At 51.2% G+C, this 16,506-nt stretch overlaps 1 protein-coding gene and 1 pseudogene across 1 annotated transcript; one reads left to right on the top strand and one right to left on the bottom strand.

Annotated features, from left to right (window-relative positions):
* The first annotated feature begins 7,723 nt into the window (after positions 1 to 7,723).
* On the top strand, positions 7,724 to 9,748 carry LOC136494240 (protein BYPASS1-LIKE-like). Its single transcript, XM_066490411.1, has one exon. The coding sequence runs from the start codon at positions 7,877 to 7,879 to the stop codon at positions 9,152 to 9,154; it is 1,278 nt and encodes a 425-aa protein (XP_066346508.1). The 5' UTR covers positions 7,724 to 7,876; the 3' UTR covers positions 9,155 to 9,748.
* Positions 9,749 to 11,879: 2,131 nt separating this feature from the next.
* The window catches only part of LOC136494241 (peroxidase 12-like), a 39,924-nt pseudogene continuing 35,297 nt past the window's right edge, over positions 11,880 to 16,506 (bottom strand).

Below are 16,506 nucleotides of genomic sequence, written 5' to 3' on the forward strand. Positions count from 1 at the left end.
AACTTCACTAAAAATTGAGCTTGTGTTGTCCCTTGCATTCATTGTAATATACAACATGTTTAAATTTGTGGCAATGCATATAGGGCTTGTCTAACATGGTTAAGATAACCATCGAAAAGCATGTGAAGAAGCTTAACCTTGGATCAAATTTGACAAGCAACTAGATTTACTTACAAGTATTGCATATGCATGAATGTTGTTTTGTCATTTTGTTCCATTTGCCCGCTTGTTGCCTACTTTCTTAAAAAGAATTATAGCCTAAGGCAAAATATTTTGAAAAATATGAGGGTTTGAGAGAGGTCACTCACATCAGTCCCAATTGGTGTTTATTTGGATCTTATTCAAGTTGGGACTTGATTGGGAACAGGCAGCGCGAAGGAAGGTTGAAGGTTTGCTGGAATAAGTGCACCGGACGCTGCACCGGACGCTGCTATCCAGCGTCCGATCAATTCACAGGAGGTGAACTGCTGCCGAAGGAGTGACCGGACGCTGCGTCTGTGCGTCCGGTCAAGTGGACCTTCAGCGTCCGGTCGATCGAAGGAAGGAAAGGCAGTACTGAACGGACCCTGCCTGCGTCCGGTCATGGACCACCGGACACGTCTGGTCCTGATTCCAGAGGAATTGGACCTCTCTGGAATCGACCGGACGCTGGGTGGTAGCGTCTGGTCGCTACCACCAGAGCGTCCGGTCAGTGGATCTCGCGCGATTTAAGTCTCTTTTCCGTTTCCTTCTCTGTCACGTTCGGGATCCTCATATAACCGTGCCTTTGTTTTCTTTCTCCTTGACCAAACACGCCCGAGCCCTAGCCTGCGCCGCCGCCAACTCGCCGCCGCAACCGTGCTCCATGCCCCGGCCACGCACGCCACCGCGCTCGGCCCCCTCGCCAGTCGCGCGCCGCCGTACCGCGCCAGCACCACCATGCCAGCTCAGCCCACGCCTCCCTTGCCCGCACTCGCCCGGCATCCTCGCCAGCCGCGTGCCACCAGAGCTTGCCGCGCCGCCGTGACTCCCCGGGCGCCACCGTGCCACCGCGTTCGTCCGGCCCTCTCGTCACCGCGAAGCGCCGTGTGCCCTAGCCCCATCTCCTCTCGGTAAGGCTAGCTCATTGTTTCAATTTCAATTTGCTTAGATCAAATTGCAATACAATGCGTTGATTTCTAAAATTCTAGGGCCACTAGTTCTTCACTGCTCCTTGTCACCCTAGCCCCTGCCGGTTCCAAGGATTCCCCCACATGTCGCCTTTTCTTTTCTCAGATCGCTGTTTGTCAGGTAGAAAGCCATTCAATTCAAGTTTGCATCTACATTGCTTTCTCTATTAGGTTTTCGCATCTATTAGACATATGGTATTTATTTGTATATCCATCTATTCTATCATGCAGCGAGTCAGTTCTGTTGTGGTTCTTCTGGCAGTTGGCAGTCAACTCAGAGCCAAGCTCACGAGTAAGGATCGAGGCCAAGCCTCGAAAGCGGTAGTTTGACAGTTGATCTTCATCAGCGGTAGTTCACCATCTTGTTAGTTCAGATGGCTCGCACCAAGAACGTTGGTGGTGGCCCAGGTGATGATGATCGGAGGCCCCCGCCTCGCTAGCCAGCCGGATCTAAGGGCAAGTCAACCAAGCAGGTGACATCCAAGAAGCAGAAGTACCCCGATGTAGAGACAGTGAGAGCAGCAGCTATTGCAGAGGCCGTAGAGCGTGCCGAGAGAGGTGGTGCCTGCAGCGGAGTTGTCATTGCAGATCAGCCGGTTTCACCAGTAGTCAGAGCTATGATTGAGGAGGTTGAGCGTCGTCACGGTAGTTCAGCTGGGACTGCCATGTTTGCAGGACGACAGGTTGCCATTGAGGAAGGCCCGTCAGTAGAGTAGGAGCCAGTTCAGCAGACTTAGGAGGGCGAGTAGGCCTAGCAGACTCAGGAGGGCGAGCAGGCCCAGCAGACTCAGTAGGCCAAAGAGACAGAGCCGGCACCCCAGCTTCGTCGCTCTAGATGGACCCGTGTACCAGTCTCGCTGAGGCCGCCGACACAGCGGAGGGGATCACGTCCTCCACCTAGACCACAGGGTCCACCTCCAGTGGTACACCTTGACTTGAGGGCCGCTACAGCCAGGTAGGTTTAGCAGCTACGTTTTGTTGAGTTTGAGGTTTGGTTTCCTCCGAGGAGGGATGAAAGAGCAGCTGAGGGTTTCTACACGCCACTACAGGAGGATTTCTACAATGCTTATCTCAACAGTGGGGCAGTGTTTTGATCTCAGAGAGTCTGTCGTATAGAGTCTATTGTGGCAGCAGCCGGAGAGCACATTTGGCCTTACTTATCATATTTGCCAGGATTAGCAGATTTGATTAGACGGATAGGGATATATGTACCATCTTGGGTCCGGCAGTTTTATGCTTTACTCTTCATTGATCCACATCACAGATTCATTCACTTTGCTTTCAGAGGCAAAGACTATAAAGTGACGAGTGGCAGAGTTAGAGAGATACTGAGGCTATAGGAGCAGTCTGTCAAGATGCATGAGGTCTATTATGGACAGCAGGAGCCTCCTAGGTGTCCTCATGGAGGGTTGGTGCCTCCTACAGATTTAGTGTGACATTGCTTCAAGGAGCCTTTTGGAGAGGGGTCGAGCAGGAACCCCAGTGACTTGACTCCTACAGCGAGAGTGCTTGAGGCCATTATTAGGAGGACACTGCTTCCTAGGTTGGTATATAGAAAGGGCCTGACTCGCTTACAGCTCTGGCTACTTAATGCCCTGATGCAGCAGACAGTATTTGATATCTGGGACCTCCTTCTTTCAGAGATGGAGGATACTATAGCTGAGGGATTCAAGGGTCGCAGGTAGCTTCCCTATGCTCACTGGATCACGTTCCTCATCCGCAGAGTAGTGCTTGATAAGCCCCCTAGTATGATGGATGAGTATACAGGTGCCACCACAGAATTCCCAGCTTACAACCTATCATAGAGGATCAGACACACCACTCCTCATGCACCCAGACAGTCTAGTCATCGTCCCGATGTGCTAGAGTTCGCAGCTCAGTAGGATGAGATCATCAGAGGGATTGCAGCCACTGAGGAGGAGGAGCTAGAGGCATGGCAGGAGGTGAGTGAGTACAGTGACAGTTCTGACGACGACTACCTGCCTATTCCTCAGATGCCTCCACGCAGACACGATGCAGAGGCCGGTAGCTCTAGTTCTGCTCTATCTGCTCCACAGACAGACCTCGCTCTCATTGCTATTCTTGAGCGGATGCAACAGACCCAGGATAGACAGGCACAGGAGACAGCTGCTACTTTTGCCCAGTTTCAGACTCGACAGGACGAGTTCTAGAGGCAGCAGCAGGCCATGCATCAGCAGCAGTAGCAGATGCATCAGCAGCAGATACTCTTGCAGCAGCAGCTTATGGGTTTCATACAGCACGTAGTGATAGCTCTTGGGGCCCCACAGCCACAGCTTTCGCCCCAGCTTGCTCCGCCTGCCACCACTTTGACGACTCCAGCAATACAGCCCAGTGGGCTCCAGAGTCAGGGATAGCCTCCAGCTCAGTTTGCTTCACCTCTTGTACAGGTGTCCCAGTGGTTAGCCTCACCCGTGGTAGCCCCGCAGTTCACTCCACTTCAGACAGGCTTCACACCAGAGTAGTCTTCCTCGCTATTCGTGCCTGACACGTCAGTCTCTAGGAGTCTTGGAGCATCTTTCAGCGAGTTGACCGGCATGCCTACTCCGCCTCATATGCATACCGTCGGTCCATCTACAGCAGCTCCAGTCGTAGTGACTACTCAAAGGCTCCCCTCGTCTGTCGCCTTGTCAGATCCTACGACAGACATACTAGCAGCTTTACAGGCAGCACCAGCCCCAGCTCAGACCCAGACCGCTTCAGCAACACTTCCTGTCACAGAGAGTCAGTTAGTTCAGAGCTCAGGGTCAGATGATGATGGTGCCTAGTTCCAGCTTGCCCCACGTTCTTCAGCGCCCGGCTCGTCCGCTACAGCCCCACCGACCGACCCCTAGGTTTTGGTGTTTGATGCCAAAGAGGGAGAGAGAGTTCGAGTATGTAGTCTCAGGGGGAGCTACATTTAGGGGGAGCTAGTTATATAGTATTAGCTTATTATATACATTTGGAGTTTTATTTGTGTGATACACTATTACTTATGCATTCGTGTGTTTACTTTCATGCATACTATTATATATATGTGATAGTGCTATCTACGTGATTGTGATATTGACATGTGTGATTTCTATTGTGCATCATTTAAATGTCATATCACTTGTGTTATGCTCATTTGCCCTTGCTTCCACGTTTATTCTTTGAAGCAAATGAGCTTTGTTACTCGTACTCATGCTTAATTCATATCCTTTGAGTACATTGTGTTGGCTTAGGTCATATAAGCGTGACTAACACTTTTGTTCTTACCGACAAAAGCTTATATGAACTAAGCCCGTCAAAAACCTCACTTATTAACATACTCGAGGTAGTATTGCCATCAATCACCAAAAAGGGAGAGATTGAAAGCATCTAGGCCCCTAGGTGGATTTCGGTGATTAATGACAATACAAGATTACTATGACTAACGTGTGTTTTGCTGAGGCAAATAAAGTTAGGTCATGGTAATGGAGATCGATTGGGCAATCGAGGTTGTCATGCCCCTACGTTGGAAATCGTTTCGGTTTTCAAAGGATTGGACGACAAGGTTAAGGATGACTAGTTCTAAGTGTCGAGTGGAGTTGGAAAGACACTTAGAGTAGATTAGGACTTTGTTTTTCCTTTGGCCATACTATTAAGGGGGGTATGGACGGGTAGCTTGACCTAGTTGAGTCTAGTGAGTTAGGTGTGGTGCACACTTATTAAAACTAGCTCTAGGTAGCTTCTATGAATGTCTAAGATCCTTTGGAGCAAACTTCATTCACATATGTTCGAAAGTTAGAAGTGAATGGAGGGTCAAATACTGACCGAACGCTGGCCGCAGGATCCGGTCAGTTCATTTGACTGAGAAGAATAAGTCTGGTGTGACCAGACGCTGGAAGGTCAATGTGACCGGACGCTGAGGGCCAGCGTCCGGTCAACTCCAGTAAGGGTCCAGACTTGAGAAAGTGTGACCAGATGCATCTGGTCAGTGGTGACCAGACCCTGGGTATCCAGCGTCCGGTCGTTTACAGTAAGCATCCAAGAGCGACCGGACGCATCCGGTTAGTTCTGACCGAACTCTGACTGCGTCCGGTCATCACTTGAAAACTGTTGCGCGGGTTGAACTGACCGGAGCGTCCGGTCAAAACGATCGGAGCGTCCGGTCATCCCGTAGAAGCTCATAACGGTTCGTTTTTTAGGCTGCCTTATAAATAGAAGCTCCACTCGTGCGTGGAGTTACTTTTGCTCATTCCAACAGCTGAGAAACACATTTGTGAGTGCCAAGAAGAGCAAGGTCCTAGTGAGGTGTTTGTGATTTGAGAATCTAAGAGTGAAACCTCATTAGTGAATCAAGAGTAGACAAGTGTGCATCCATCTTCTCATTAGGCTTCGCGTGGTCAAGTGAGAGTTCATGCTTGTTACTCTTGGTGGTCGCCATCACCTAGACGGCTTGGTGGTGATTGGGAGCTTGGTGATCACCCGACGGAGCTTGTGGGTGACCCAACTCAAGTTGTGAGCGGCTTTGGGTGATTCGCCGCGACGGAGTATCAAAGAATCAACCCGTAGAGAGCACTTGATCCTTGCGCGGATCAAGGGGGAGCTACACCTTTGCGCGGGTGCTCCAACGAGGACTAGTGGAGAGTGGCGACTCTCCGATACCTCGGCAAAACATCACCGCGTTCCTCTCTCCATTTACTTTGAGCATTTACTTTAAGTATTTACTTTGAGCAATTCAATACTTGTCTTTACATTCATAGAATTGCTATGCTAGAGTAAGTTTGGAACATAGGTTGCAAATCTTTTGTGCGTTGATTTGATAGAAACACTTTTCTAGGCACAAGGGGTTAAGTGGGCTATCCGTAGGATTTAATTATTGCAAGAAAATTTAGAATTAGCCCAATTCACCCCCTCTCTTGGGCATCTTGATCCTTTCATACGGTAAATCTTATTCTTATTTGTTTTGATACAAAATTTGTTTACGGTTGGATGATCCAAGCGCATCTTATAGTTTGGAAAGCATTATTATAGATTAATATAGAAACTCATAAAACTACAATTTTCTTGCCACATTTGTCAAAATAATATTCCCTACTGAAGACATGTTAAGGTCCTACGAGCATCTCTAACGGACCCCTTCCTAAAAAAAACTACATGTATTAGGCGAGATATGATTTTTTTTCTTACTCCAACAGATCCCCTTTCCATCCCTCGTTGTTGATTATCCCCAAGCTCACCTCAAATGGAGGAGGAGATGCAAGTCCCCATATACATTTTCCAAATCCCAAGTGTCCCTTCTTTTCCTCATGCCCCCACTCAGACATCTCCGCGGCACGTCCGAACATTGGTAAAGCATCATCGTCCGCCCACTGATGCATTGCTAGGGCACCGTAAACGGAAAGCCCCGCCTACTACACTCCTTTTATTGCATGGGTTGCTTCCACTCATGTAGCTCCCTCACACCTGTATTTCGACAAAGATCCATGGGATGCAACGGTCAAGACGGAGGAAACAAGGGCTAACGTCCTCACTTTGTAGGCCACCAACTTTCGAGGACGATGCCCCTTTGTCAGTGACCGCAAGATTAGAGACTCTGTTGTCGTTGAGCACAAGCCGAAGGCGATAGGTGGCCTCTACGGTGTACTAGCTGTGGTAGACGGGGAAGTAGCTTGGGGGTTATCGGAGCTGAAGAGGACAAAGACAAGGGCAAGGCTCCTCCGGGAGGCCAACGATGTTGTCTTCCTTGGCGTCCTTGGTGATAGAGGCGAGGAGTTGTGTCAACACAGAGAACTGAGGGGGAGGGCAGTGGAGCTTGACGTGGACGATGCTTGTGGACGAAGATGGTGGCGGGTCTACCGAGGAAGGAGGAGGCAGATGTGGGGAGGAGTGGGTGGGGTGAAGAGAGAATGGCGTGGATAAGAAGTACAGGAGCAGAGGAGTAGAAGAGGAATGGGATAAGAAAAAATTAAATAAGCTCCCTGCCTATGGATATATGTGTATTAGGGATGAATTAGTGGTGATCTACACAAATTTTCTCCATCAATAACATTGAAAATGATGCCCTGTTCACTTCTCTTATAATCCGTCTTTTTCAGCCGGAACCGTGTTTTTCTCTCACACCAAATCAGTCGAAATAGTGTTTCGGTTTGCTTTTTTTCAGCGAAGCGAACGGGTCGTTGGAGTGGAATCATTGCTATCTAATAATGGTCCATCGGTGATTAGGGATGGTTCATCGGTGACGTCGGAGAGAAGCTCTAAGGATGAAATTTGTGGGATACCAGGGCCATATCTCCCATCGGAGGAGGAATGATTTCTTCTAAAAATAGCATAGCAGGGTACCAAAAGAGGATACTCGGAAGAAGGCAGACCGGATTCGTGATTAGAAAGAGGACAGGCCAGCAGGAATACAGGCGTAGCCAGCAATTTGCGGCCTGGGTTTGGGTCTTTGGGAGGGGAGGTGACAGCAGACAGCGGTCCATAATTTCGCTACGCGTCCCCCGTGGCCCTCCATATCCATAATTCCATTTTCCTTCCGCATAGCAAGCCTATAAGGAAAGGAAAGGAAAGGAAAGGAAAGGCAGATGAGCCAGTCGCCCATTAGTCACGAGTAGTGCATTTGCACAAGTATCCGCCGCCGCCGCCGCCGCCGCCCCGCTGCCTCCGCCTCCGTCGATTTGGATTCCCAGCGGCGGCCGCATCAGCAGCTAATCAAAGCAATCAGCCAGTCGCCCAGCCCAACAGACGCTCCCCTCCCCCAGCCCCCGATGCGAGGCACAATGCCGGCCACCGATTCCTCGTCGCCGGCGGCGGCGCCGCTGTCCTCCATCGGCCGCTCCATCGGCTGGTCGCTCCGCCGGGAGCAGAACCAGATCCACTCCTTCCCGCCGCCGCCCGACGACGCCACCGACGCCTTCCAGCGCCGCGCCGCCGAGCTCCTGACCAACCTCCTCGCGCCCCCGGCCGCCGACGACGTCCTCTCCCTCGCCTGGACGCGCCGCCTCCTCGACGCCTTCCTCCTCTGCCTCGAGGAGTTCCGCGCCCTGCTCTTCGGCTCCGGGGACTCGCCCGCCGCAAGGCCCCCGCTCGACCGCCTCGTCGCCGACTTCTTCGACCGCGCCGTCAAGGCGCTCGACCTCTGCAACGCCGTCCGCGACGGCCTCGACCTCGTCCGCCAGTGGCGAAAGCACCTCGCCATCGCCGCAGCCGTCCTCGCCTCCGCCCCTTCCGCCTCCTCCGCGCTGCCGCCGCTCGGGGAGGCCCAGATCCGCCGCGCCCGCAAGGCGCTCACCGACCTCACCATCCTCATGCTCGACGACAGGGACGGCGGGGGCGTCGTCGGCCAGCGCAACCGCTCCTTCGGCTGCCCTGCCAACGCCACCAACGAAAAAGCCGCCCGCGGCCACGGCCAGGGCCAGGGCCACCACCGCCGGAGCAGCAGCGGCGGGAGCTCCGGCTCCGGCTCCGGCACCCACCTCAGGTCCCTGTCCTGGAGCGTGTCCCGGGCTTGGTCCGCCGCGCGCCAGCTGCAGGCCATCGGGGGAGGCCTGCCCGTGCCCCGCCCGCAGGACAACGCCGCCACGGGAGGCCTCGCCTCGGCAGTCTACACCATGGGCGCCGTGCTCTTCATCGTCGCCTTCGCGCTCGTCGCCGCCATCCCGTGCCAGGACCGCGGCCTCCACACGCATTTCTCCGTGCCCAGGAATCTCCCCTGCTCGGTCCCCATCACCACGCTCTACGAACGCATCCTCGACGAGTCCAAGAAGAAGGAGCGCAAGAACTCGTGCGGCCTGCTCAAGGAGATCCACCAGATTGAGCTCTCCTCCAGGCACCTCATGGAGATCACTGACGCCGCCGAGTTCCCGTTGCACGAGGACAAGGATGCCCAGGTGCGGGAGGCCGCGCAGGACCTTGTGCACCTGTGCGAAACCATCAAGGAAGGGCTCGACCCGCTCGAGCGCGAGGTCAGGCAGATGTTCCACCGGATTGTGCGCACACGCACAGAAATCCTTGACTGCTTGAGTAAGCCACATGGCACCCAGTGATGAGAAGATACAGAGATAGGCAGGGAAACTGGGAAGCCACACTTGCTTGCTTGCTGCGATGCCGCTTATGACGAAACATTGTGTGAAATGCAGCAGCAGTGGTGAGCCCGGTTCAGATGAGGTAGCTTTTCTCTGCATAAGTTAGCAACTACTACATCGTATACATGTGTCTTCATAGAGGCTTGTCCTTCTGTTTGATAAATTGGTTTCTTCATTTTTTCATTTCATTTTCTCGTCTTTGTAGATTGTGAATCCTTACTTGGCAGTGCTTCGTAGTAATGGTCTAATACTATTTGTTCCATTCTTTTCATCTGGTTTGATGTGGTAATGCCAGTCACTTTGTTGATTAGTTAATGTTCATATGGTTAGCGTCTGTGCCAACACAGAAACAAAACAGGCTTATGGTGCTATGCTATGCTGGAAGTGTTGAGAGATTGTGAGGTGATGCTATTCACACCACCACCATTTTTTTTATGTCCAAAGATTAGCAAATGTATATAGTCTGATCATAATGGAGACGACACTTCATTGATCACTCAACATTAACTTATGTTGTCTTAGTGCATAGCAATGCTGTTTGTTTCCTCCATCCTGACACTTAATTGATCACTCAACATTAACTTATGTTGGCTTAGTCCATAGCAATGCTGCTTGTTTCTTCCATCCTGTTTTTGTGTGTTTAGACTTTGCGTTTCAAATGAACACATCAAATGCATGCTTTGCCACTGATATTGTTGTCTGTAACTCTATATTGGGGAAAGAAGGCAAATGGGCAGAAATAACTGACATACTTCGTCCGTTCTTCTAAATTATAAGACTTTTTGGCTTTTCTAGATACACTACTTTATCATGTATCTAGACCATAGTGCATATCTAAGTGCATAGCAAAAGCTATGTACCTAGGAAAGCCAAAATGTCTTAGAATTTGGAATGGAGTAGTTAATTTCTTTGTCAATGAACTAATTTGGGTGAACGGAACCTTTGCCTGGTTCCGTGTTTAAATTTGATTATATCTTTGATATGTGTTCTATTCTTGAACACGGACTATAGTTAACAAGAGATACAGAAGTACTGTTGTATTTCAAAGTGCTTAGTGAAATTGGTAGGTTTATCACATTACATCCTGTATGAAACTGCTCTTCAGAAACATTTGTTGGTTCTAGAGATGTCAGTAAGGCAGAACTTGGGTGGTCAGGTAACATGGGTTGTTTAGACGGAGTTCTGACTTATATTGTTGCCAGGATACATCAATTTGTTACATGACATTTGATTGCCCTTGAGCTGAGTCAACTCTGCATAAACCCTTGCGGAGTTGAAGTATTCAAGGGTTGTTCGAGAAATGGAGTCATGTGAGCTGGTCAATGTGCATGTTTTTTGTATGGACCTCTTCTTTCCTGTACTAACCTACTGGTGCAGTGTGCACGTTGGATGTTTCTTGGTCAATAGGCAAGATTTTTTTTTTGTTCTAATTTATTATTATTATTATCTTTTGGTCCCTTGTGGTTGTGGTTCCCTGGCTCTAGCAGCCTCCATGCGCTGCCAAAATTTTGATTTGAGAATCTAATCTCATCCCATGTCACTGCTGCTGAAATTCTGCCGGCTCGTTCGTTCTCTGCACCTGTACATTTTGTATTTTGGAAGAGAATCCCGGACCTGAATATGGAAGCAGTCTTTTGTGGTGCTGATTTTGTCTGTGCTCAAGGTCATGACTGAGGTACTAGCGTTTGTTTGTGCGTGCATGCACAGTTGAGCGCTAGTGTGGTTTTGAGGATGAGTTGGTTTACCTCCAAGGCCTTGCTAAAGACTTGGGAAACTTCACTCCGTTTGGGTTTACTTGTCACAAAATTTATTGTAGGAACTTCGATCATCTGTTTTTTTTTCCTACTAAATAATACTACATACTCTAGAATGTGCAATACGTACTGGCTATGTATGTTGCATAATAAATTATGTGTAACATGGAGATTTTGAAGCATCTAATCATTTTTTAAGAAAAATACGAGTGGTCAAAATAGAAAAACTGTGATTGTGTGTCTGGGTTCCTTAGGAAAATGATATGAGCATGGGCCTCAACTACAGGCTCCGTCTTTGAGGGCTATTATGTGTTTGGGGTTGCTCAGGATTAGTCGTGTGGGCTGCCGTATTCAGTTTCCCCCCTCCCCCCCCCCCCCCCCCCCCCCCCCCCCCCCCCCCCTAGTTTTCCTCCAATAAACCATGTGGTTATAAGGTTTTCGGGGTCCAATTTTCATTCCTAAGTGAATAGGAGGAACTCTCTACCTCTTCGAAGAGGTTTCTTCAGAAGAAAAACTGAAATGATTGTTGTTTTTCTTAGTGGGAAAGAACATTTTCTTTCGTCCCATGAATGAATGACGGTTCTTTTTAGAAAAAAGCATGGCAAGAGATTTGCTGTGTGTAAGATGTATTAGTCGAGGAAAAAAAGAAAAAAAAAGAGATAAAACAGGGAGATGTCCGGCCGAGCACACAGACAGAGACAAGTCGGCCGTCAAGAAACTCAACGGAAAAAGTAGTAGCCAAGAAAATCAGAAAAACAGAAGAAGAAAACAAACTCAGCTAGGCCTGGCTTATTTCGACGTAACAAAGCTTCAAAAGTTATCACGCCACCACGAGTACAAGACAACAGCACGCATGCTAGCTACCTGACACTTACACAACACTGAGAAGAGATACGCGGAACTAGCTAGATACGGAGTACGTAGCTACTCATTCATGCGTCAGCCGCGAGCCCCTCGTCGCCGGCGGCGGCGGTGTCGAGCTGGGCTGATGATGAGATATCGACGCGGGCGGTGTTGCGCACGGAGCAGTTGAGGCGGATCTCTCCGTCGCTGCCGGTGAGGACGTCCATCTGGCTCATCTTGACGAAGGACCTCGCGAACTGGTCGAAGAAGGCGTCCTGGTTGAGCGCGAAGCGGGTGGCGGTGCGCATGGTGTCCGGGTGGCTGATGAGGCCCTGGTCCGACTTGAACAGCCCTTGCCTCGCGATCAGGTCGAAGTGGTACTTGTTGTCGAAGGCGTTGGGCGTGCGCACAGCACCTGGCTCACCACGTTCCCGCTGGGGTCGCCCGCGCACTTGGCCGCCAGCTTCTGCCGGAACACCGGGTCCATGGTGTCGTCGTCCGCGTTGGGCGGCAGCCGGTCGCTGAAGGAGGCGCAGTGACCGCGGCCCACGGTGTGCGCGCCGGAGAGAGCCACCAGGTCCGCCTTGTTCAGGCTGCGGTTCTTGATCGCCTCGATCGGCGTCGGCACGTCGAAGAAGGGCGCCGGCAGGGTGCCCACCAGGTCGCTCGATGCCGGCGCCAGCCCGTCGCGCCGTCCGAGAGGAACATCGAAGAAGGGGCCGCCGGACTGGATGGATATAGATCTCGCACAGCTACTGATATTTAATGAACCGTAAACCCTAAAACATGTACTAATATAAGATTAACACATAGAGTGACAGAGATATGAGTCGAGGTGGTATAAATCATCGGGCGTCTTCGTAGAAGACGAGCTGGCTATGGGGTTACTTAACGGTGGCGCGGTGAAGGCCGACGGTGAAGATGCTGTCGCGGTAGCGGCAGTGCAGAGACGGCAGTGGCCGGTGGCGGTCTTTTCGTCGCTGGCAGCACCCCCTCTTAGATCGGTTAGGGTTTAGGGACTGTAGGTGGGGGCGTCTGGCGGTTCAAGTGAACCTCATGCTTTATGCCCCGATCCCCACCTCCCTTTTTATGGCGCTGTACGACGGAGGCCACCAACCATGGAACGGTTGGGCGCCCCCCGATCAGGGCACGGATCCAAGGGCCCGGCCAATTGGTGGAGATCATGTAACATTCTCCTCTTTATCTCACCTTATGACTTAAATTCAACTTACTTACTTTATCTTGTTCCCATTCCATCACAGATCAGTGCATAGAGCGTGCCTCACCGTCGCGGTCAATTGCCATTAGATTAAACAGCTACAATGCACATCTCTGTTTTGAAACAGATTCTCAACTAGGCCCTTATTGTCTAGGAATCATAGACTTTTCCTTAAACTCAAGCCGGCTAAGTGTTCTCTAAACACGCTGGGTGCTAAGCCTTTTGTAAACGGATCCACGAGCATTTTTTCTGTTCTTATATGCTCAAGACTAATTATATGATCCCGGACTTTGTCTTTCACAACATAATACTTTATGTTAATATATTTAGCAACACCACTTGACTTATTGTTGTGAGCATAACATACTGCTGGATTATTATCGCAATATAACTTGAGTGGTTTATGTATATCGTCTACCAGTTTCAACCCGGGCATGAATTTCTTCAGCCAATTCACCTGCCCTGTAGCCTCATAATATGCTACAAACTCGACATACATTGTGGACGATGTAGTGATAGTTGCTTTGAGCTTTTCTACGATATAGCTCCTCCTGCGAAAGTGAATATGTATCCTGACGTGGATTTTCTGTCATCTTCCCCATAATCAGAATCTGTATACCTCTCTATGTACAGAGAATCAGATCTTCTATACGTTAGCATGAGACCCTTCGTACCTTGCAGGTAACACAAAACTTTCTTTACTAATTTCTAGTGTTTTATTCATGGATTACTCTGATATCTGTCAAATAACCCGGTAACAAATGTTAAGTCAGGGCGAGTACACACTTGAGTATACTGTAAACTTCCGATAGCTGAACTATATGGAACCGCTTTTATTTGATTGATCTCATATTAGTTCCTGGGACATTAAAATTCTCCATATCTGTTGCTCTTGACTATGGGAGCAGGTGAAAACTTACAATTTTGCATACTGTATTTTTTTAGAACATTTTCTAAGTACGTCTTTTGTGATAATCCTAAAACTTCCTTTTCTCTATCTCAGTGAATCTCTATTCTTAGGATGAACGAAGCTTCACCGAGATCCTTCATGTCAAACTTTGAGGACAAGAAGTTCTTTGTTTCTAGTAGTAGATTAACATCACTGCTAGCGCAGCAAGATGTCATCCACATACAAGACTAGAAAAGGAAAAAGTCCATTTTTGGCCCTCCAACTATGACTGCAGTTTATTTCCAGCTCTCTAACTTTAAAATCAGACACCCGCAGTCCCTTAACTCTCAAAACCGTTTAAAATTAGCCCTCACATCCATTCCACCATGGTTTCGACCCAGTCAAGCCCGCCACGACCGCAGTTTCGGCCAGTCCTCGTCCCTTCGCGGCTGTCGTGCGGTCAACGAGTGAAAGCAGAGAGGAAGGAGAGAGAGAGAGAGAGAGAGAGAGAGCGTAGGGCAGAGCAGAGGGGGCAGAGAGAGAGATCCCCACGCCTCCCTCGCTCTTCTTCCTCTTTCTCTCTCCCTCCAGCGTAGGAGCGGCAGGCGGGCCGGCGACGTGGGGTGCTGCTGCTACGGCAGAACCGGGCACAGGTAGGGGCGGCGCGAAGCAGGGCGCGGCTCTCCTCTGACGCTGCCATCTCCGTGCAAGGGCGATGCGGATCTAGCGTAGGGCTTGGCCGGGCGTCGTCCAGCTCGGCGACGTCAGCCACTGCCTCATCCGCGTGGCCCCAGGAAACCCCGAGATGCCGCGCTTCAAGTTCTGCAAGGGCACATCCCGTGCGCTCACCTCTCGGCTACCGACGACGAGCTCCCCGCATAGCAGCTCATCATCCGCGGCTGTGGGCTTCGCGCCCGGCTCACGCGTCTCCCCGTGCTGACCCGCCTCGACACCATGGAGGTCTGACCGCCTCTCTTGGCCTCCACCTCGGGCAACCACCGCCGCCCTCAGTGTGCTGCCATGGCCAGCCCCACAGCAGAGCTCTGCCTCGGCTCGTCGGAGGCCGCCACCGACCTCTGCTCTACTTTGCCAAGCCGCACGGGCTACGAAGCCCTACGCGACGAGGCCGTAGGAATGCCGTGCCCGCTCATAGCCACCCTTGCCTGCCACGCCAAGACGGACACCGCCTTGGGCCACTGCGAGCTGCTGCTGCTCGGCATCGATTTGAGCACTCGTCGTCGTAGCCACCGCCGCCCAGAACCAGTCCCCGGCGTTGCTCATCGCCGACGAGCACATCTTCTTTCCTCAACAGCCTCGCCAGCTCGCCGCATGCCCACACGCGGCTACCCGTGCTCGCCGGTCAGGCTGCGACCACGGCTTCACGCTTGTGCTGGCTGGATCTAGGAAGCCAGAGTTCAGGCACCTCGCGGGCCTAGGAGGGGGGCCGTCATCCATCACCGTCCAGCGCACCGACGAAGATGACCGATGAAGCAGAGGAGGCTGGGGTCCATGGCATCGTGCACGTGTCCGCACGCATGCCAGTGATGGTAGAGGGGCCTAGGGCTCTACGTGGCCACCCAACTGCTCGGCTCCACGCTCGTCCTTTCCTCTCAGCTCTCGCTCACGTCAGCGTGTGAGGAAGGAGGCCAGGGCGCGCTCACGGTGGTGGCCAACACAGCGACGGTGTCTCGTCGGAGCTCGTTAGTGTGGCCGTCCTGTCATAGCTACGGCGCGTGGGGCTCGATGTGGGGGCACGGCAGGCCATGGCTACCTCTCTGGGTCATGCCTCGATCGGCCATGGCGGCCTCTCTGGGTGCGGCCTCTTCTGCTCGTCTAGCCCCAAGATGCAACGAGGCGGCGCAAGATGCGAGCGTGGCCAGCCCGGCGCAGCACCAGGCGGTCCCTCCCGTGGGCAGCACCTCTAGCGACGGCGAGCAGCCTGGCGCCATCTCGCATCGGATCTACGCGTAGGAGAGCAGCGAGTGCAGGTGGCTGTGGCGAGTTCGTCCAGAGATGAGGCCATATCAGGGGCCTCGCCGAGAAGGGTGGACGGCAAGTGTGGCCACGTGTCCAAATTGGCCCTACGTGCGCGCGCTCGCTCTCTCTCTCTCTCCTTCCCTCTCTGCTCTCACTCGTTGACCACGTGGTAGTCACGAAGGGACGAGGACTGGGCTAAAACCATGGTCACGGCGGGTTGACTGGGCCAAAACCACTGTGGAATGGACGTGAGGGCCAATTTTAAATGGTTTTGAGAGTTAAGGAACTACGGTTGTCTGGTTTTGGAGTTGGAGGGCTAGAAACAAACTGCAGCCATAGTTGGAGAGCCAAAAATGGACTTTTTCCACTAGAAAAATATATTTCTCATTCTTGAACTTTGCATAAACGTAATTGTCATCTACATTTTCTTGAAACCCAAACTTTCTTATTGTACTATCAAACTTGAAATACCACTGTCTTGAAGCTTGTTTTAATCCGTAAATATATTTTTTAGGCAACATCCCATATGTTCTTTTCCTTTCACAACAAAACCTTTTGGTTGTGCCATGTAAACATTTCCCTCTAGAACCCTATTTAGGAACGACGTCTTTACATCCATCTGATGTAATTC

This window comes from Miscanthus floridulus, chromosome 11 (genome assembly GCF_019320115.1).
Source record: "Miscanthus floridulus cultivar M001 chromosome 11, ASM1932011v1, whole genome shotgun sequence".
NCBI classification, from domain to species: Eukaryota; Viridiplantae; Streptophyta; class Magnoliopsida; order Poales; family Poaceae; genus Miscanthus; species Miscanthus floridulus.

What these genes read in the sequence shown, in the direction of transcription:
- LOC136494240 (XM_066490411.1), top strand. Translation starts at nt 7,877, where the DNA reads ATGCGAGGCACAATGCCGGCCACCGATTCCTCGTCGCCGGCGGCGGCG.